General features: G+C 40.6%; 1 protein-coding gene across 1 annotated transcript in view; it reads left to right on the top strand.

Moving 5' to 3' along the window:
* The first annotated feature begins 2,556 nt into the window (after positions 1 to 2,556).
* The window catches only part of MRPL39 (mitochondrial ribosomal protein L39), a 33,014-nt gene continuing 13,023 nt past the window's right edge, over positions 2,557 to 22,547 (top strand). The window contains exons 1-4 of the mRNA XM_053456831.1: positions 2,557 to 2,704; positions 4,090 to 4,296; positions 14,522 to 14,661; positions 19,385 to 19,484. Of these exons, the coding sequence (XP_053312806.1) occupies positions 2,650 to 2,704; positions 4,090 to 4,296; positions 14,522 to 14,661; positions 19,385 to 19,484 (502 nt within the window). The 5' untranslated portion in view covers positions 2,557 to 2,649. The remainder of the gene's footprint in view (positions 2,705 to 4,089; positions 4,297 to 14,521; positions 14,662 to 19,384; positions 19,485 to 22,547) is intronic.

Genomic DNA, 22,547 nt, shown 5'->3' on the forward strand with positions numbered 1-22,547 from the left:
CACTCCTGTCAGCTAAGAACAGGAAACTGAGGCTACAATTCGGACAGGCTCACCAAAATTGGACAATGGAAGACTGGAAGAACAATGCCTGGACTTTGGCATAGATAACATGATAGCATGGATCCATCCTGCCTTGTAATGGTGTGGGGGACATTTTCTTGGCACACTTTGGGCCCCTTAGTACCAATTGAGCATCGTTTAAAAGCTATATATACATGGGAACTTTCTAAATGAGTTACTCTAGATCATCATGAAGATTCTATGTAGTGTCAACAAATGTGTAACCAAATGGATCTAATACAGGTCTTCATGGCACCCTTGACTTGCCATTATTTAAAGATAAAACTTAATTTTACTCTCATTTGTCATTTGTGAAGTTATATTTCACCTAAATTAAAATAATTAAAAGAAAATCATCCATTGCCCAAATAATGATCATGTCCTGCATTCTGATGCTTAAATTGGGTCTCCAGGATGACTCTGACCGCAATAAGGTTGTTGGAAACTGCTTTTGAAAGGGAAACTATTCCCACAATCAAATAACATTTTCACCCTTAAGAGATGGTATTCTGCATTCTTTGTAAAGAAAATTAATGTTAACAAAGCTCCGAGGCCTGATGGTATTCACCCACGAGTACTTAAGGAGCTGAGTCAGGAAATAAGTGAACCTCAGTTTCTAATCTTTCGGGATTCTTTTCTTTCAGGAATTGTACCAGAGGATTGGAGGAAGGCAGATGTGGTTCCTATTTTCAAAAAGGGTTCCAACTCTGTGCCCGGAAATTTTAGACCTGTGAGATTAACTTCCGTGGCTAGGAAAGTATTTGAAGGGCTGTTTAGGGATAATATTCAAGAATTCCTTGGGAAGAACAGTATTATTAGCAAAAATCAGCATGGTTTTATGAAACATAGGTCCTGTCAAACTAATTTAATTGCATTCTATGAAGAAGTAAGTAGAAGTGTCGATCAGGGCGTTGCAGTGGATGTAATCTACTTGGATTTTGCCAAGGCGTTTGACACGGTTCCACAAAATTCTTGTTCTTGGGTAGAACATTGGCTTAGAGATAGAGAACAGAGAGTTGTTATAAATGGTAAATTTTCAAGCTGGTCAAAAGTGGTAAGTGGTGTCCCTCAGGGTTCTGTTCTGGGACCAATTTTATTCAACGTATTTATAAATGACCTGGCAGTAGGCGTTGAAAGTCATGTTTCTGTGTTTGCAGATGACACCAAACTAGGTAAAGTTATACAGGGCGAGCAGGATATTACTGTGCTGCAGAGGTCTAGATAGACTGGGGGACTGGGCACACAAATGGCAGATGAAATTCAATGTAGATAAATGTAAAGTAATGCACTTCGGGGTAGCGAATGCACAAGCAACCTACACCCTAAACGGTAGTGAATTAGGGGTAACGACAAATGAGAAGGATTTGGGAATTGTTATAGAAAACAAACTAGGCAACAATGTGCAGTGTCAGTCTGCGGTTGCTAAGGCCAGTAAGGTATTGTCGTGTATAAAAAGGGGCATCAAGCCGTGGGATAAAGATATAATGTTGCCTCTGTATAAATCAATGGTAAGGCCGCACCTTGAATATGCTGTGCAATTTTGGGCACCTATTCAAAAGAAGGATATCATAGCACTAGAAAGGGTGCAGAGGCGGGCTACAAAATTAATAAAAGGAATGGAGCACTATAGTTATGAAGAAAGGTTAACTAATTTAAATCTGTTAAGTTTAGAGAAACGTCGCCTCAGAGGGGATATGATAGCATTATATAAATATATTCTGGGCCAATACAAACCATTGTGTGGAAATCTGTTCATAAACAGGACTATGCATAGGACACGTGGTCATGCGTTCAGACTGGAAGAAAGGAGATTTAGTCTGAGGCAGAGGAAAGAGTTTTTTACAGTAAGGACAATAAGGATGTGGAATTCTCTGCCTGCAGAGGTAGTTTTATCGGAGTCTGTACAGACGTTTAAACTGCAACTGGATGGATACCTGGAAAAACATAATATTCGGGGATATAATCTTTAATTATGGGGAAATGGCTTATTGATCCAAGGAGAAATCTGACTGCCATTTTGGGGTCAAGAAGGAATTTTTTTCCCTGGTTAGTGCAAAATCGGAAAGAGCGAAACCGGAGTTTTTTTGCCTTCTTTTGGATCAACAGCAACAAATTAACAGATATAGGAAAGGCTGAACTTGATGGACGCATGTCTTTTTTCAGCCTATGTAACTATGTAACTACTTCATTTTTCCAGGTCTGGTTAATTTGAGCCTGACACAAAATGATAAACAGGAAGGTTGTGTTGCTATAGCAGAAGAAGAAAATTATCGAATTCTTTTTTTGTTAAGTTCAATTTTTATTTTTTTCCTTTACTAGCAACATTTTCTATGTTATTTTTTTGCCAGTATAAAAAATGGCGGCGAGGATAACCGTAAATCCTTTGGTAATGTTTCCCTTCTGTGACTAGCAGGAGACGAGCGCCCTCTAGTGCTTGTTTGGAGACTCTTTCCTGCGGAACGTCTGTGATTTGTTTATTTTCCCCATGAAGCAGGGAAGGATTTTTGGACGGACCCGGACGGCGTGCTTCCTGTGCAATGTAGTGAATGTCACTTTGCCTGCATGAATTGACTCGCTGAATCCTTTAACATGTGGATAAAGACAGTGGAGGCGGGAAGCTGCGTGCTGCGGGCTGTGCGAGGCAGTAAGTGGGGAGAAGGGGAAAGGCGTTCTCTGTTTATTACACGAGTTTAAAGTAGAAGGGAACATTGGACATATGTATAATAAAAAAAAATAGTCTGGGAATGCATCAATGTGGAGCAATCACCATAGCAACAAATTCAATGAACCGGTTTACTCCACATTTAGCCCTCAGCATCAGCATTGTTCGTTATAAGTAAGTTCCCTTTGTCTTAACATTTGTTCTCTCCTCTTTTACAGACATGTCTAGTATACTAGTTTCTCCTGTTTATCTGACACCCCCTGTGTGCATGCACTCACTATTTACCTGATGAGCCCTAACAGCATTCCCTGTTTACCTGGTCCGATAATGATGCACCCAGTCTTGTCTATTTAATAACCCCTGGCTTTTAAATGCCTGTACTATGTTCTCTGCCACCTCTGCTATTTGGCTCATGCTTGTAAATGCAGGTTCTTTTTGTAAATTGGTAACATGCATTTTGTACTGACAGCCTCAAACCTGTATGTCCTGCTAGTGCCCCTCTTAAAATTATTTAAGATTCTAAAATATACGACTACCCGTCTTCCAGGTTGCACTCAGACCCAATCACCAATAACATTAAAAAGCACTTATTGTTTCATTTCTTCACAACTGAATACATTTTATGAAAAGTTTCTTCCCCGCTAACTGCAAAACCAGGTCTCCACGTACACCAATAGAGTCATGCTTATCATTGTGATCTAGGTCCCTTTATGTCCCAATGCTTGCTGCTGCACTATATGACTCAGTTTGTCAACCTTCTATCGGCTTTAATTTTCCGTGGCTTATCCATAAGTAATGCCTTGCAGCACTGGAATGTTTTTCATAATTGTTAAAGTTTATTATAGCCCTCAGTTTTTATTGATTTCTAGCCACTTGGGAGTGTTAGCCCCAAATGATGGACCACTGATCACACAACATCCTCTTTGATATCATGTCTTTCACTTTCTCCTTCAGTGACATGAAATCCTGTTAGTGATGAGCGCAGTAAAATATCTGTCAACCATTATTAGTGGAGTTCTAAAAAGTCTAAAACATTATTATTTGCATATTGTATTACACCAACCCAAAGTACAGATAGGCACTGCTGGACTCACAATGGGGCTACGGTCCAATGAACCCATTGTAAGTTGAATATATCGAATTCACATAGTCAGGACAGTAAGATCTGCCATGACCGTAGTAGACCTGTACTATGTGCATGCAGTACCTGCTGCCCATGTCCTCCGTGTGCTTTGGTTTCTAATAATGTTATCAATGACCCAGCCTTATTTGGTTTGTTAAAATCGATAGCAGAAATGCTGCCCTTCTGCTTTTCACTCAAATTGATTTTCTGGTTGAAAGATTCATATCTGTCCTCGTTTCTCCAGGGCTTTACTCCACGGTTCCAGCCGCTCGCCTTACGAATGCCGAGATCTCCCAGATGCGCGTTGAGTTGTTTAACAAAGAGAAAGAAAGACAGTTATCTTTGCAGCCCCGCATCGAGAAGATCGAGGTGAAGCATGTCGGAAAGACGGCCCCTGACACCGTGTTTGTAATGAATAAAGGAGTCTCCACTCCATACAACTGCACCATGCGTAAGTTCAACTAACGATTAAAGCGTTTATTAAGGCTGATGTTCAAGCTTTGCTGTCTGTCTGTAGATGAGGTGTGTTAAGTAAGAACCTCAACTTAACTATGTGAAAAAGTAGGTATATTTTTTTTTTTTTGCCTAAAAGTAACTTTTTGATGCCAGCTATTACATTCACACAAGTGTTTTTATCTACCTGTATTTGTTCAATAGACCTTTTATATTTTGATTAACCCTTTTGAGGTTAACCATGACCGGATTTAACCGCGTGCTCTTTCTGTAGTTTAGTGGTATTCAGAACCCAATCAAAACCCACATCTCCTATTGCAATAAGCCCCACATGTTTAACTGGGACAGAGAAAAGACTTACAGGTAAAGATGAAGGCTTGCTGATTGGCTGCTGATTGGGCGGAGAATAACCGGCAGCTTCTCATATTGCTGCATTTAGTTAGGGATCGGTCCATGGTGCAGGCTGCCTACAACCATGGCAATTATCGGTGTAAAAAGTGATGTGTACTGCCAGCTGATCTATTGTAGATGGCGGGTGCCAAACCCCCCCACCCATAAAAACGTAAGACGCACCCACATGTATAAGCTCTTGTTTACGAATAAGTGCATCATCACAAACTTGTGTAGTGTGTAATTTTAAAAGCTTTTTGGCATGCAGTGTGTATGTATATATAAGCACACAGCAAATCTATGACCTAAGCGTGTGGCCGAGCAGGCCTGTGATATTTTGCTACAGACAAACGGAGCACTAATATTTTTAGACAAAAATACTTTGTTTTAGTGTGTCAAAAAATTGCTTGTACTGTCGTTTAGGCTGTACATATCTCTGCCTTCTGTTATTATTCTATTATTATAAAAAATTTCTTATATTTAGCATAGCTTTTATGCTATAAAGGGGTTAAAAAACAATGCATAATACAGTAAAAATGAAAAAGAGAATAATATTTGAAGAAGCATATCGTAAAATAATAATAATAATAATAATCCTGCATTATACACTTCTTTATAGCAAGTGATGGTGTTTGCAGATTTTATATATATATATATATATATATATATATATATATATATAATATACGCTCTATATGTATTAAAATCCCACCTTATTCATTAACCATAGGAACAACCATTCCTTAGAATATTCTGCTTCTATGTGTCAGGCCAAGTGATTGGCTAAAAATAACTCCGAAGATGGTTAAAGCCTTAAGAAAAGTTCTATATTTTAGTGTAAGTTCAATTAACAAAATGTATAGGTTTAGATTTCTGTTGCTTTTATCCTTTTGTGAAATAAGTGCACGTGAATCCCCTCCAGCCATCATTTCTTTTAAGGAGAATGCCGTAGTCTGCCGTGGCATGTAAAAGCCCGGCTCGTATAATTACCTAAAAAGCAACTTAAAAAGGACTTCTTGCTGAGAAGAAGTAAACGCAAATATATATATTTTATTTTTTACAGCGTGCACTTCAGTGCTTTCTGCCGCACAACATGTCCTTCTGAGCAAATCATTTCCTTCCGTTTATTCTAGCGTCTAGCAAATAAACTGAGGAAGGAGTTTAATGTTTCCATGTACACGGCAACAAGATCCGGCACACAGCACTTTACTGTTTTTGGTTAAAAAACCCCTTCTTTTTCACCATATTAACTGCATTATAAAGTCAGATCTCGGTTTTCCTGCTAGAAGATCCAGGTTAACCAAGTACTGTATGACTGCTTGAATGAGCATTCATTAAAAATGGGGAGGGGGAAATAAATAAAGCCCTCACCTTTGGGTGAAGCAGCAGAGCTGCAGCTTCCCTTTTCCTTTGTGGTCTGACAGTTCTTGTCCTTAAAATCAATGGGCGATCTCTCATTAGACCCCGTGCCCATGGTGTTTGCCAAGCTAGCGCCAGAGTGGAGTGGCAGTGAGAATATCAAGTGCAAGGACGTGCTCAGATCTGCTGGGGGGCAGGCATAGTGGGGGTTAATGCAAATTGGGAGGCGTTCCATACATTTTAAAGGGACCTCTCCTCTATCATGCATTAAAGTGCGTATGATGGCTGGAGTGTACCTTTTGAATTGGTAAGATCACATTCACGATATCTCTGCATATCAAGGATGCGTTATGAAGGGCCAACGCGTTTGTTTGCCCAGCAGCATCTTGCCAAGTTCACAATGTGTGTTTAGATGCAACTGTGGGAAATCTTGGCTGATCGTTAATATCGCATAATTAGTGTGATGAGAGTCTGACCCAGGATACGATGCACCTGGAAAAAGAAAATCCATGTACCGGTTATCTAGAGCCATGCTGATTCTTTCAAGCGCGTCCCATCGCGTGTGTAATGTGAAAACGCTGCTGCTTGACATGTATCTGCGTCTTGTGCTTTATACGTGTGCCAAATGTTTTCTTCTGCGTACGAATGCTGAATTAGTATGAGTGACTTCGTTGTTAAGCAACAGCGTGTGTATGTGATCGACAGGTGGTGGGTTCACGTGCAGGTCATGGATCAATATATACATACCCTTTTAAAGCATGTTTATTAATGTCAGCGAGCTCGATAAAGGTCCTCACCACCTACACAGCGCTGCTGTCTCTGCACCTTGTTAAGGTAAAAAATGGCTATTGCTATATTTTTATGTTTATCGTAATTCCAATTAAATGACCAGTGGTGCGTATGTTATTTTTGCTTTTTTTAATGAGCTGTTGAGGTCCTGTTATTATAAGAGACGTTATGATTTGCGCCCCTTGCTTTTTAACGATACTGTCACTTGTTTGGCATGGTACTGTGCAGATGGGATCATTAGCGGGGTAGTGTGTGCATGTACAGATACCCAGCGCTCTTGCCATACAGACATCAGATGGCTGCTGAGTTTATGTAACTGAGCAGTGCTTCTCGAGGTAACGCTGTTTGGATTGCAAAGGGATGAAGGCAATGAAGCAGTTAACCTGATCTTGTGGGGGGAATAAACTTGACATGACTAGTCAGACGCTAACCACAGTTTCTACTGCACCATATAATCCTCTGTTCTGATTACAGAGACGTCTGATACGTTGAAGCTAGATTTTCTTGGCAGGTTGTCGGCTGATAAAAACGAAAAAAAAAAATCAACAAAAAAGAAAATGCAGAGAGATCAGAGGGGATCCCACATCCTTACAGCAGGGCTCTGATCGCAGCATGTCACGCAGTTTGATGCACAGCAGCATCATTAATTGCAGATCTTCATTTAATAAAGAGAGGATTTTTATATCCATTCGGCTCGCCAAACACAATGAACGGTCATTCTGAAAGGAGACACCAGAGGGCGCCGGTCTCCCAGTCATTAATAATGCTGAGTCTACACGCTTTTAAGTATTTTGTTTATTGCCGTAAATATCTCTTCCTAATGGTGTATACCATTCTACTGACTTTTGTTGTTTTTGCGTAAGTAAAATATTTTACAGTTTACAGCCTGTATATGTAGCCGCAGCATACTGATACCAAACCATTCCGTGGTCCTAAAGAGAGACAGATAATATTGTATTTAAGTGGTTTTAATGAGTGTATAGTAACTGTTAATGTCTGTTTTAAGGTGGGTGGGCTTCGTTGTATAGTGTATGTATTTTTTCCCCCCCAGCACTGATCCACATTTGTTACTCCAGATGCTCAGGGTTTGTGTGTTGTTTGTAAAGCATGTGGTATCTCTACAGCCAGAATCCTAATGGGAAGTTTGTTTTCAGGTGTGACACTTCTGACAAAACGCACGGAGAGGCTAAAGGGAATAAATCATGAAAAATGTGCCTTGAGCGTAAAATGATAGCGCCCTGTAATCCAGTGCCTGATCAATTATGCTTGCCTGGTTTCTCTCCAAAAGCCATATTAAATTGCTTTGTACAGGATAAATCTATATATGCCTTGGAAGCCAGTAATAGATACATTATTATGCGTAACGTTCTCCCATCCTGTGGGATAAATTCTCGTGAAGCCATTCGTAGAAAAGTTAATGGCGAATCTCCACCAGGTGGCTCTTTGTTATGTTTTTAGGGATATTATTATTACTTGTTTCCGATAATATCGTTTGGTTTTGTTTCACTAGTCATTTTAGGGAAGTTAACTGCCTCTCTGGATTATAAGGGACAATCGGTAGCCTATCCTGCGTAGCGATCACTATAAGGGAGGGTTTGTTCAGCCTTGGCTTAGTATTGGCGTTTGGTCAGGGCTAGGCTTGGAATGACTAGGCTGCCTGGCACGTTAAGGCTAATGGCTGCTAAATGAAGTACATGATCTGTCTGTAGCCTCACATAATGTTTTCATACTTGCACACCGTCCACAGGTGTGGATCCCAGCACTGTTGGTAAGTGGCCCAGATGGCCAGGGGAATACAGTCATTGATGCCAGAAAAACCTGGGAGCACCCGGTTCCAAAAAGGGTAGTGGAAAACGCACTAGAGTAGGGTCCTTACCAAAAATGTGTAACTTTCGTGTTCTTTGTTATGATGTTCTCCATGTCAGTAGACCTTTTACATACTCGCTGCACATGTCCTAAGGTATCGTAACCAGACACGCCAAAGGGGCTAAATGAAAAATAAACACCAAATGATGAATTGACATCCTTGAAGAGAAAAATGAAGACTAAATTACTGGCGCTCTCTCCCGACTATCCTGCTGTTCTGTCCGAGTCTGGAATAGGTGGAAGCTCTGGGCTGGCGATGCAACCTGTTGAGTTGAGAGTCCCGGGGGGGGGGAGTTCCCAGGTCCCTTTTAGTCAATACCATGGTTACTTTGTAAAAATCTAAATTAAGAAAGGAGTCCAAGTTTATTTAGCAGACCACAAGAAGTCGGATTGACACAATCATAGGATAGGCTTCTCTATGGCGACCATGACTGCAAAAGCCCGCTATCTGGACGTATCTAATGAAATGAATGACTTGGTTCTCCACGGAAACTGGGTACACAGCATTGCCGCGTTCTTGAATTATTTAAAGAGAAGCAGCATGTTGCATGGCAGTAAGCGCTGTAACATTTTGACACAGAGTAAAACATTGTATATACCGGTAGTTATCGTCTTGTTCAGAGATTCCAGGCCGGAGTAGATGGACTTTATTTTACAGAGAGAGAGAGTTGAACCAAAATGAAACGAGAGAAACTGGTTTCCAAAGGCTGGAAGGTTATTTGTTCTGATTGTAGGACCTACAAAATCTTCATGTGTTGCGGTGATAAAGTGGACTATTAACCGAGCCCATTAGGTTTAGATGAAATCACTTATCAGGACAAATTGCTTTCTCCCTGAGCAGGAGCGGTTCGTGGGCTAAACGAGGCCAACGCTGTCAGAGTTCAGATATTGAACTTCCTCACAACGTATTTTTAAGTGTATTTATTATCGTATTGATCACGTAATAACCATGGGTGCCCGACGTGTTTGTGGACGGCGGGGTCCACGTTGGGTTTATGAAATAACCTATAATCTGTATGCGATAACAAACCGATAGCGTTGGGCTTTCGGTAAAGTCTGATCGTCCTTACGCCCCATAACGGTGGAAATCGGTCACATTAACCCATTTTTAGCGCAACTACTACTTACCATGTAGTGTTTGGCCTTTGTACAGTGCTGCGGAATATGATGGCGCTATATAAAACAAATAATATTTTTTTTAAAGATATTTGCAGCCTTTTTATTTATTTTGAAAGTAGTTCATTGCCGGAGCGATGTTCAGTTTGAATCTTTGCTCACAGAGGCACTTTACAGTTTAGGGGTGCGATAAGTGCCGTCGGATAATGACTATATTAGTCTACAGACATTCGGGGGACAAAAGATGGGAATATGTTGGGAAAGGAGAGCTTAAAGTCTAAGTAGGCAGCTATTTAATGACTATTTTACCCCAGGGAACAAGCTTTCTTTGACATAACTAGTATATCAATACATTTTCTGTCCTGAGCTATCAACAACAAGCAGCAACCTGATATGGCAATGTAATGGGGAGGAATAGCCATGCAGATCCTGAGAGCAGGCGAATGGTCCCATGGTGCAGATAAAAGGGGCTTTCTAATTCACATATATTGCTTAGTTTAGTGTGGAAACACTCGTACACAGGTTTGTTTAGTTAATAAAACTGTATTTATAGGCTTGGGAAGAGTAAGGGAATAAACATGCATATGGTAGATATATGGCTCCTGAAGCTAAGACGGGACCAGCGACTGTTTAAGGTTTGACTCGTTACATCAGGAGAAATGTACATACTAGACGGGTCGAATGGCTCTGATGTGCTGTCTAATTCTATGTTTCCGTGTCGTATAGACGGTAAGTCTCCTGGATCCTAGAAGCAGTGTAATTCTAGCAATAACCTGCTCCTCGCTGTAACGTGGCACATAACTAACTATTGATTGCGCATATTTATCAGGACCATATCATTAATATTTTTGTCTTTTATGTTTTTTTTCCCCCCAGCCGCCCTTGGAAAAATCTAATCTATAGACGTAGTTGTCTCTGAGATTAAAAAAAAAACCACATGCAAATACTGCTTCCAGTGACCTATAGACATGCCGAATACATCACACCACCGATTACATCATGTTAAATCTTCACAGTTCAATTAACTGGCCTTTTGTTAATAATTCCAAATTAATTAGGTAGCAACAGTTAATTAAATGAACATTAACAGAAAAAAAAATGCAATTAAATTTCTAATTTAATTTTCGTTAGCTGTTATACCGAACCTGCTTTACAATCTAGTCCCCCCCCCCTTTATTCTAATTGCAATCACTTCAATCAATCCTGTGTGTCCAAATCATCTTGCCCTTCGGGGATTTCTGTTGCGAGGATTTTATGGAAAGTCGCTAATAAATGTGTTTGCTCTGCAGGAAAGACAGTTATAAACCAGCATTTACGACCGCTCTGCACAGCCGTGATATAAAAACCCTAAATCCCAGTAAATCAGTAACCTTTATCATATTATCCAAACTGGGAAACGGGGGCTATATTCCTCCGCAGCCCGTGCCGTTTTATTTAGGGACGTATATTATAAGTTAATGGCCGTCGTGGCTCGTGGCGGGTATGTCTGCCTCAGGAGCGGATTCAATGCTATTAAAAAGGTGTGTGTGCGTATTAATGCTCATCAGCCGTCTGCCATTGTCCCAAATCCTAAGATTGACAGTTTTGAAGCGGTAAACCTATTTAATGATGTTTTATAGGAAGTTCTGAGCAAGATATTTGAGTTACGGAGCCGTCTCATGTGTGAGTGCACCCTTTAGCAGCAACTTACTGACTCTGGCACTGTACAGAAGGGAAGCCTATTTCAAAAAAGTGTTGGAACAAGAGCCCATAGTCTAAAACTAGAGAGTTGGGGGTTTAGGAAAGTAAGGACGTTTTACTTTACTGAGAGGGTGATAGGTAAATGCAACAGCCTCCCATCAGAGGTGGTAGAGGCTAATACAGTGAGGGAATATAAACACGCCAAGACAAGACCAAGGACTGATTAAGGTCTCTAACAGTAGGAGAAACGAGCAGACTAGACGGGCCGAATGGTTCTCATCTGCCGTCCAGTTCTATGTATTTATGCAGCTTAACTCAGCTCCCCGGCACAATGACCTCCTACTTGCAGATTGGGCATTTCGATTGAGATCAATTTAAATCACGTGATTTCTTTTTTATTTCTAAATATAACAATTAACAATGATGAGCCTCACATCTATTCAGTTGTTGGAATGTGTGAATGCTGCCCAGTACACTCCTTAGAAGCCAAACCAAAGCTCTGCAAACTTATTTATATGAAACATGTATTTTTAAGCATATTTATATTGCTTATTTCATTAATTTGTGGTATTGTACTTTAACCAGCTGTTTTATACATCGTGAAGGGCCTTCTTGGCAAGTGACTCTCTTGTGGAGGGCCAGCCTAACCTTCAATAATGCATAGTCCGATGGGTTAGACTTTTCTTGTATTTGACTCTACATTATGGCTAAATATTATACATTATGGTTAAATATTGTATATTATAGATATATTATATATAGACACATTATAGTATATTATTATATTAGTTCCTACAACTCATGGAGCAGTGAATGAATCCTATAATGATATAGGCACCGATTAGAAGGGGCACTAATATGTTGAAAGAGAAAAATGTTAAAGGACTATGTAGTGTTTATATGTATGTTGTGCATACGGCGAAGCTTTTAGAGCTGTGCTGTTGAGCACCAGGTCTCAAGGGCCGTAAACAGACGATTTAGGCAAATCCTCGCTTTGATTTAATCCGTTCCAAACGTCGGATTTAGCCGCCAGTGCCCATGCTGGGATATCCAGGAAATCTGGCATGGTTATAACCCGCTAGGCCAGCAGTTTGTCACCCCTGTTTCAGAGAATGAAAATCAAAGTATATCGGTAAGAAGAATAATAAAAAAAACCATAATAAATCTGTTATTCTGGGATAGGAAAGCCCACCAACAAAGCCCGGGCCCCCTTTAACATTAAAGATGATCCAGATGTATATAGTAACAGTGTAGACACCGATCTGGGGTAATGAAATCCTGGCATTAGTGAGTATTTTTATCTCTATGATCCCGTGTTCCCAAAAAAGTTCTCGGCCATGTGAGTGAACAGCGGAGTACGCAGGGTAGCTCGGCGCGCGGTCATTAGACCCACGGATCTGTCGGGTGCCAGAAAAAATACAATTAATCCTGGTTAGTCAACGTAATGGACATTGATTTGTTTTGTGCTTTTCTACTGATTTTCTTACGTCCGATGAGTATTGATCCAAAGTTTCTTTGCTGACTGTGGCCCGCAGTGTTGGTATGTTTATTAATTCCACCTATTTTTTTTTTAATTATTATTTATACAGTAAAACAATTGGATCGAAAGTGTGGTTAACCCCTTCACGACAAAGCGTGTACATGCATAGTCCTTAATGTGTTAAAGGACAACCCATTGGAATAGTAACCTGGCTAATATGTAATTGGCACTATGCAGGCGAAGTAGTAGAAGCCCTATGAAAAAAAATTAACCGCTTTCACATTTTTAGCGTGCCGTATATAACGTTTTTTCTTGTTTATGTAGTAAAAGAGACACTTGTTGCGGGATTCGTTTAAGGCACCATCTGGTTTCTGCACCAATAAAAAGCTGCTAAGCATTCAGCCAATCAGGGTGAGGGAGGTCATTTCCATGCCGGGACACATCTGTTGTGTCTGCAGCACAAACAGGAAATGAGCAAATAGGAGTAATAAGCAGAAATATGTCATTGCAAACACGGGGATAAGATTTGTTTAAAAAAAGTTTTATACGCTACTGATTTTAATGGCATTATTTTTTGGCGACGGATTCTCTTTAAGGGCTCTTGATAAAAACCTTGTAAGTATTTGGACAGACCGGGAGCTATGGTGGAGCACAAGTTTTGTGTCTCTCTGCCTTGCTACATTATGGGCCCAATGTAAAGAATTAAGAAAGCGGTGGGCAGGATATGTTTCAGACCCCTGTGTGCGTGTGGAGCTGCTTCTTTTGCGAGGGCGAGCTGCCTATTAAAGTACTCCCACCGTTCGTTAATATGCTTTTTTCTACATTAGCCTGCCCCTTTAGGAGTTCTGACTAGCAGTCTCCCAAGTACCATAGAATTTCTTTATTTTTTGTGATATGCTTTTTCTATCATATAAATAAAAACAAAAATGTGAATTGGGTTGTTGTAAATTTGAACAGTAATTTGTATTTTTTTGTAAAAAAAAAAAAAAGATACATATGGCTTCTTTAAAATTTTTTATTTAAAGGGACCCTACAGCTGTCACATGCACTTTAGCTATGCAGTCCCTTTAAATTCTTGTGTGGTCTGTTCTTGAAATGCCCCGCAGGGGGTAGATTGGGCCGAATGCCTCTCCCTGCATGTTATGGACTCGCCTCCGGTCACATCTGGCGCTGGCTCTGTGGGGATCCGTTCTGATCCCAGCGCACAGGTGTCTTCCCACTTGTTTCAATAGGAGCGCCTTGCTACCACCGATTGGCTCCTTAAGCTGTCAATCAATGACAGGCCCTACTCCTGTTGTTTTCATTGGAAACACTGCCACTAATTGACAGCTTAATTAGCCAATCGGTGGCAAGACATTTCAGACCATAAAGAGACAATGAAGATTTTGTAGCCCGTCTATCGCTTCTGTGCCAGGTAAGTGTGTGATATTTTCAAAGAATGCATGTTCAAGCTGGCGTTCTGGGACACTAAACCGTCCCTTTAATCTTTACGTGTTTTCTCTTTCGGACGCTCTCTGTTCTAACGCAGAATTAATTTTTGCAGACCTCAGCGAGTGGTATGGTACGAGGTCCGTGTTGGCCCTTGTTGATGGTGAACTGTGGGACATGTACAAGCCTTTAACTAAATCCTGCACTATCCAGTTTCTTACGTTTAAAGATGAAAACCCAGAGGAAGTAAATAAGGTGAGTAAATGCATTTCAAATCAAGCAGTATCCATATATATATATAGGAATCGTGCCATGAATGTTTGCATTTGCAAAAAAAAAACAAAAAACAAAAAAAAAAAAGCCCCATACAATTCCTGTAAAATAAGCCTATTTCTGGATGTACAAAAATTTGGGGTCTGTTAGAAATGTCTTTGTTTTTGAGATAAAAGTCAAAAATGTTGTCCATTAAAATAATATGAAACAGATCAGAGATCCAGCGCAGACGGGGTTAATGTTGTAAATGACTGCTGTAGCTGTAAATGACTGATTTTAATGGAATTCCTTCACAGGCGTTCAGAGGCCCTTTATCCCTCCCATCACTCCTGTGTTCCAATGGCCCTCTATCCCTCCCATCACTCCTGTGTTCCAATGGCCCTCTATCCCTCCCATCACTCCTGTTTTCCAATGGCCCTTTATCCCTCCCATCACTCCTGTGTTCCAATGGCCCTCTATTCCTCCCATCACTCCTGTGTTCCAGTGGCCCTCTATCCCTCCCATCACTCCTGTGTTCCAATGGCCCTCTATCCCTCCCATCACTCCTGTGTTCCAATGGCCCTCTATCCCTCCCATCACTCCTGTGTTCCAATGGCCCTCTATCCCTCCCATCACTCCTGTGTTCCAATGGCCCTCTATCCCTCCCATCACTCCTGTGTTCCAATGGCCCTCTATCCCTCCCATCACTCCTGTGTTCCAATGGCCCTCTATCCCTCCCATCACTCCTGTGTTCCAATGGCCCTCTATCCCTCCCATCACTCCTGTGTTCCAATGGCCCTCTATCCCTCCCATCACTCCTGTGTTCCAATGGCCCTCTATCCCTCCCATCACTCCTGTGTTCCAATGGCCCTCTATCCCTCCCATCACTCCTGTGTTCCAATGGCCCTCTATCCCTCCCATCACTCCTGTGTTCCAATGGCCCTCTATCCCTTCCATCACTCCTGTGTTCCAATGGCCCTCTATCCCTCCCATCACTCCTGTGTTCCAATGGCCCTCTATCCCTCCCATCACTCCTGTGTTCCAATGGCCCTTATATCACTCCCATCACTCCTGTGTTCCAATGGCCCTTATATCACTCCCATCACTCCTGTGTTCCAATGGCATGTTGTGTGCGCTCCACACGTCACGTTGCATCTTTAATAAGGAATCCCTTTTAACCGTTTCTCTGCTGGACTGCAAGTGCTCGTGGAAGTTTGTGCCTGTTCTGTAAGACATATCACAGCCTGACATCGGGATACGGGTCATGTAAACTCAGAAGACCAAGGCTGTCCAGGTTATTTTTCCTATTGCTGGTTTTCTATGGATATATATATATATATATATATATATATATATATATATATATATATATATATATATATATATATATATATATATATATATATATATATAATATGCCATCTCAAGGCACCTTCTACTAAATATTGAACTCCCGTAGGCAGCCCGATGATGCTCTACAGAGTGTATAATAAAGCTGAGCCGCTCTGCATGCAGACGGCCCCGGCGGGATTCAGTCCCGATACACGGGGAAAGCGTCCGGGAGATGTGCGGCTGCCACTGATTAGTTTAAGCAACAAGGGTTCACAAATGGACCAGCGCCTGCTTTACAGAAATTAGGGGTTCCGCCAAGCAGCTGCTTGAAAGTCACCAATACAGACGTTAAGAGGTTAAAGGGGCACGTATTTAAAGCATCGTGTTTTGATTCACGTAAGTATTTAATTTTGATCCTTAAATTGTTTTGCTAATGGTTTAAACCAGTCTGTTTACATCTGTTAACAAGGTCATTTTTGGATCAAAACTAAAATGATTATTATACACTTCAGGAGCAATCTCCGGCTGTTCTAATGGCAAATAATAAAGGAGCTGTTATTAAATTAACCCAGCAGCTCTTGAATCAAAGATCAGAAGTAATAGTATTTATAGTTTCCCAAAAGGTCATCGACTTCTAACGGAACGTCAATAGAAATGGCAACAGAAAAGAAAGCCTGCCCATGCTGCCTACCATTTCCTTCCTTATTATGGTCATTATAACTCGCAAAAAGTAAAAGATGGATGAGATAAAAGGTCACATGGCTATCTCTCTGTGCGTTTCTTAGTTCTTTAGAACACCAGCAAAGCTTTTATTTGTTCTATGAGGTCTGTATGATTAGATGTGTCTGAAATGTAAGGTGATCTCAGTTCAGTTGTAGTGATTGTGCTGTTCTAGATCCAGGATCCTTATTGATTTTGTGTGGTCTCCTAAAAGGGCTTTAAGAGGAAAATTTTACGTGTGTGTGTGTGTGTGTGTGTGTGTGTGTGTGTGTGTGTGTGTGTATATATATATATATATAATATATTATATTATAATTTATTCCTGCATACGAAGATGGAAAAAGTATCTATCAGGTCCTCCTTTAATTGACTTGTGTATCTAAAATTACTGTGCGGTTTCTCCCATTTGGTTCCTGAATTTTAGTCAATATACTAGGAAAGTAGAAACCAGATACCAGGGAGTCTGGGGGGGGGCAGAGTGACATATCTGGGGGGCAGAGGGGAAGATCTATAAGTAAGGTGCATTATGAATTAAGAGGGGGACCTTAAAATGGCTATTGGTTTTCCAAATTTCTGTTTGTATACAACATATGCTGACTAACTGCATAATAGATACCAAAAATGTTAAAATACATGTATTCCTATTTATTAGGTAAAATACTGTTTTACCATTCCACTGTGTATTTTGTTCTGTAAAACATTTTTTTTCTTTAAAAAAGCACCAAACGTTTAGGGTGCGGCCTATAATCGAGCCAATACGGTATATAGGGAATGATGAGACTAGAATAGACAAACTAAGACAATCAGATACGTTTGATAAAGAGGGACCTGCTCACAAGTTTACAATCTAGAGGGAATGGGGTGTAGAGAAACACAAGGGATAGATAAAGGGGCGAGAGAGTGTCATAGGTGGATGTGGGAGTATTAGTGGCAGATACATTCTAGCAGTGATGCTTCTACGTTTCTTTGAGGAACGAGGATTTTCTTGAGTATTGAGTAGGGAGGGTTACAGCTGGAGGTTGGATGGAAAGGAGTTTTTGGGCAGCACAAGTGGAGGGTTGCAAGAAAGAAAAGGAAGAGGTGATGAGCGAGATGGAGAGAATTAGCCCTCGGGAAGAACGTAAAGATCGAGTAGGAGGGTATTTTGTTATGGGGCAGAAGTGAATGGAGGAGCAGGGGACAGGTTGTTGGGTGGCTAGTCATTCAGTTGTTGAGGAAAAAGCAAATAGTGTTGGATAAGTAGGGGGGTGATGGGTGGTATTGATAGTTTTGATCTTGGGTAGGTTGGGTCTTGGGCAGCGAGAGAGGTTTGTGGTGGGGTATTAAGGGACAGAGAAGGGAGTTGAAGGTTGAAAAAGGCAATGTGAGTTGGAAGAACTAGAGGATATGAGAGTGGAGACGTTAGAATTACATATAAGGAGCGCTGAGGAGATTCTAGTGCAAACTATCAACATTATTTCCCTTCTCCGCAGACACGTTATAGTTTGGATTTGGTAAATATGGTGTCGCCTATAAATTTTAGGTTAAAATGTTATGCTGGTTGTTGCATTAGAATAACCTGCATAACATTTCAGCGAAACAAAAACAGCCAGAGAGAATGTTACCTCCAAACCGAACACCCTGGGAGATCTGGCACGTTATCAATAATTCATATTTCCTTACAGCATTTCTCTCATGCATTTTTCTTCCTGTGAAAATCTTACGCTTTTTCCTGTCTGATTTCACCTTGAATATTTTGTGTGTTATCACCATGGTTACGCATTATTTTTCAGTTCTAAGCTTGATAAGTTCAATTCACAGGTAGATTTCCAACAAGATAAAACATTAGCTGGAGGCCGCACAACACTTCTTTTTTTTTCTTTTTAGCCCAGGGACAACTTTAGAAATACACGAGAACATAAAAAAGATCACATCTCTACTCATAACAGATGATATTGTAAATAAATAAATAATATGTAAAATAAATTCATGTTTCATAAGACGCTTCTATAAAAAGCTCCAAATTTGAGTTAAATTCCTCCTGCTCTCGGATTCCGCACACTCGCCCGGGAAATATTTTTTTTTCTTTGTGCGCTGTGTATTATCCTGGAAGCCAACCTTAAAATTACCGTGGAACCATTGTTAAAGAATGAGTTATGTTATGCAAAGAAGTTTAAGTATAAACTATGAAATATACGTTTTTGTCCGTTCGTCAAAAACAAAATTATAAACAAATTACACGTAACGTTTTAACCTTGTTTGTTCTATAGTTTAAATATATATATATATATATATATATATATATTTATTAGAATTTTCAATAAACATATAATAAAACTGGAAAAAAAGGATTGTACTGAATGCTGATTGGTCAGTTTGTTGTTGAGAATAATACTTTACCTGCCATGTAAGCAGGGTTCCATGGAATTACCTAAACATCAGAGAGAGCTTTCCCACGAGTCACATAACTGTTAGAATGCTCTTCCCGTTCCCGATGAGCTTTTTACATATTTTGCCAACGCCAGTAGAGGAGATGCTTGAAGTGGATCTTGAATGCTTACGTAGAGGACCAATTCAATCCATAAACCGCCTACCTTAGATAAGGTTTATACACTTTAAAGACCAACGCGCCGTAGATATTTGTGATGTAAGGACACGTTCGAGATGAAAATTTCAATGTCCCCTCTGATTGCAGGCGTACTGGCGATCGTGTGCAATGATACTCGGCAGCGCGTTGGAACAGGCTTTCAAGGATGAGTACATGGTGACCCTCGTACGCGCTCCAGAGATACCAGGTAAAAGGGGATTTCATCCACACAGTGATAAAGTTACTCCAATAACCAGAGATTTTGGAGACGAGAAGAAATGGAGACAGATTGATTTTAAATGATTTGCCAGTGCCCATTAAATTACGTTCTGTTTTTATTAGACCCAGTAGCATAGTTTTTATCACAAATCTTTTTAACTTTGGGTTTGTTTAGGGATCTCATTCTATCCACACAGTAGGCTTAAAGAACACCTTTGACCTTATAATTCTTAAATGGAAAAGTACCGTTTACTTCTATGGTGCATTAAAGGTAAACACTAATGTTCCCTCTAAGGTGCGACACAGTCCAGTACACCCAAGAAACACTCGTGTAAGCAGATCAGCAGCGCATGTATTACAAATCAGGATTAGTTCATAGTAGAGGGCATCATAAGGTTTTTGGTGGAATCCGTTCGCTGTAGAAGAGTAGTAATTAGGGTAATATGTACTGATAAACCAAATATCTCCATAAGCAAACTCAACATAACTTGGTCAAAGAAGCCGTCAACTTCCGCTAAAGATACCAAACCACTTAAGTGTAGAAGTGATGCTGGTGCAGCAACCAATTGACCATTCCAGTAGGACCATTAGATTTGCTCAAATCACATGACTTTTGAATAAAAAAAACAAAACCTTTGGAAAGAGATTGAGTTGCGGGCCCTTTTGCTGTTTCCATGCTGAACTGTTGTGTAGAAACCATAATGACAACTTTCTCTTTGTGATGTATTCAGATGGTTGTTTTATGATAATTTGCTCGGTACCGAATGTTAGAGTAATAATGTAAAAAAAATACACGTAATATATAATTCCTAATTTGGGGGGGCACAAAGAGAATGATTTAAGGATCCTGTGTTGTGTTAATTAGTGTGGCTGTTAAAGCCGTGAAATGAAAACAAGGGGGTGTAATGGCGCGGTAATTAGAGAGGTAGTGTGAGTTGGGCACATTGTTATTTCTCATTACACAGCCCATATACACGATCTATCATAATGAGAGCTCAATCCAGGTTAGTTTATAATTAAATGTGCGAAATGTTTGTGTTTCTTACTGTGATTTGAAATTTCCCCTGGTAATTGTCGCTTTTCATATTGTTGACATGATTGGGGTCATGGAAGAGTTCTTTCATTTTTTTTTTTTACCCCCCCAGTTGTTGTAATACTTTAAGCTTGAGTCTTAGAAGCAAGACATAAAGCACACGTGCGAGACAGCGGTAATCAGGAAAGAGAACGAGTCTGATCGAGGAGAATGAGAATTATACAATTTTATTGGCATACACACACACACTGTCTTGGTACGGTATGTTGATGATCACAAACACAGCCCCTCTAACACCATACATCTATTCATACGCATATACACCTTACACATATGTATACACACACACACGGGTGTCAATACAGTTGTATTAGCTATGAAAGAGAGATGCTGTGCCAAATTTATCTTAAACAACTTCCGGTTCAGACATTGTAAGATCTCCATGCACACCAACTACTAAAAATGAGAGAGAATATTCAGGGCCGGCCCTACAATGGAGCCGACTGGGGCAATTGCCCCAGGCGGCACTTTAGAAGGGGCGGCACTTTGCCGCCCCAAGCGTTTTTTTTGGTTGTTTGTTTTGAAGCGGAGGAGAGAGAGGGGCGCCGAGTAGTTTTCGGTTACCCGCTCGGCGCCCCTCTCTCTCTCTCCTCTGCGGCGAGTCTCCCTGTTCAGTCTCGGTGCCGGCTTGTAATGATGAGCGCCGGAAGTGGCGTCAATTTACGGCGCTCAGCATTACAAACCGGCACCGTGGCAGAGCAGGGAGACTCGCCGGCAGGACTCTTTAAAGGCGGCATTTTAAACTTCGCCCCAGGCGGCGTTAAGTCTTCGGCCGGCCCTGAGAATATTGCCTGTAAGGGTCAGTCCATCGTGCGTCATTACGCCGTGTATCCTGGATGGAGTTGACACAGCTCATCTGTTGCATTAGTATTTCATCTCCAGTCTTGCAATTGTATGTTAGATTGACAAGAGTTTCTGAATTCCCCAAAAATACAATTTTCATTGTTTTGTAGAAACACATAGATGAGGCAGGCCGCGCTCCGGCACATGGTAGTAATACATGGTAATGACATCAGCTGGAAACCACACGTTTCCTACGTAACAGACGAGAATGTGTAAACCTGTTCAAGTACGGATCAATTACCGTTACAGTTGCTTTGATGTTTCTAATAGATGAGTCAAAACCCAACAAAAATACTTTCTAATTCTCAGAGGATCCCATTGCGAAATCAGTTTGGTATCCGTGTAATGAAAACAATAAACAGCGTCTTATTAAGAATTGATGAGCTCTCAGATGTGAACGCAGAATTATGGTATACATTATTAATTAATGGCAGATTTACAAGCCCCGGAGTCGTTTGCGACAGTGCCAACCTCGTCTGGCATCCTTTAACTTGTACTTTCAAGAGAAAATGCATGTTTTTGTCTTTGGGGAGTAGTATCGCACAGAACGCAGATAAGAAATTAACGCGAGTGATTGCTTCTTCCTCTCCTTGAATCGGATGTCCACAAATTAATAGCTATATCTATATAGCAAGGAATAAGGAGAACGTGAGACGATTCGGTATTAGGAAAGTAAGCGTGTGGGGGTCGGATAATGGTCATTAAAGGGAGAGCTGCGACTTTGACTGTCTCAATTCACTATTCATTATGAAGGGCCAACACTAGCAAGATTTCCAGCATGAAGGACTGAGCTGCCCCGGAATAATGAATAATTCAACAAGTAGGGAGACTAAAGAAATCCCGATTCTTTTTATACAGAACCGGCCAAGTGCGTCCTGCAGCAAGAGCTCGCTGGGTCAGACCTTTTCTTATGTATTGTGAAGTCAAGAAGCGGAAACGCAAGTCTCCCTTAGATCCTCCAAGAGGGGGTCTCCATATGTAACGTGTTTACAGCCTACTTACTTCTTATAATCCTCCTTTCCATTACCGATATAATACGAAAGTGTCCACATGATATGCAAAATCCTTTTTTTTTTTTTTTTTTTTTTTATTATTTCTCTTTTTTATTTAAAATCA

This window comes from Spea bombifrons, chromosome 2 (assembly GCF_027358695.1).
Source record: "Spea bombifrons isolate aSpeBom1 chromosome 2, aSpeBom1.2.pri, whole genome shotgun sequence".
NCBI lineage: Eukaryota > Metazoa > Chordata > Amphibia > Anura > Pelobatidae > Spea > Spea bombifrons.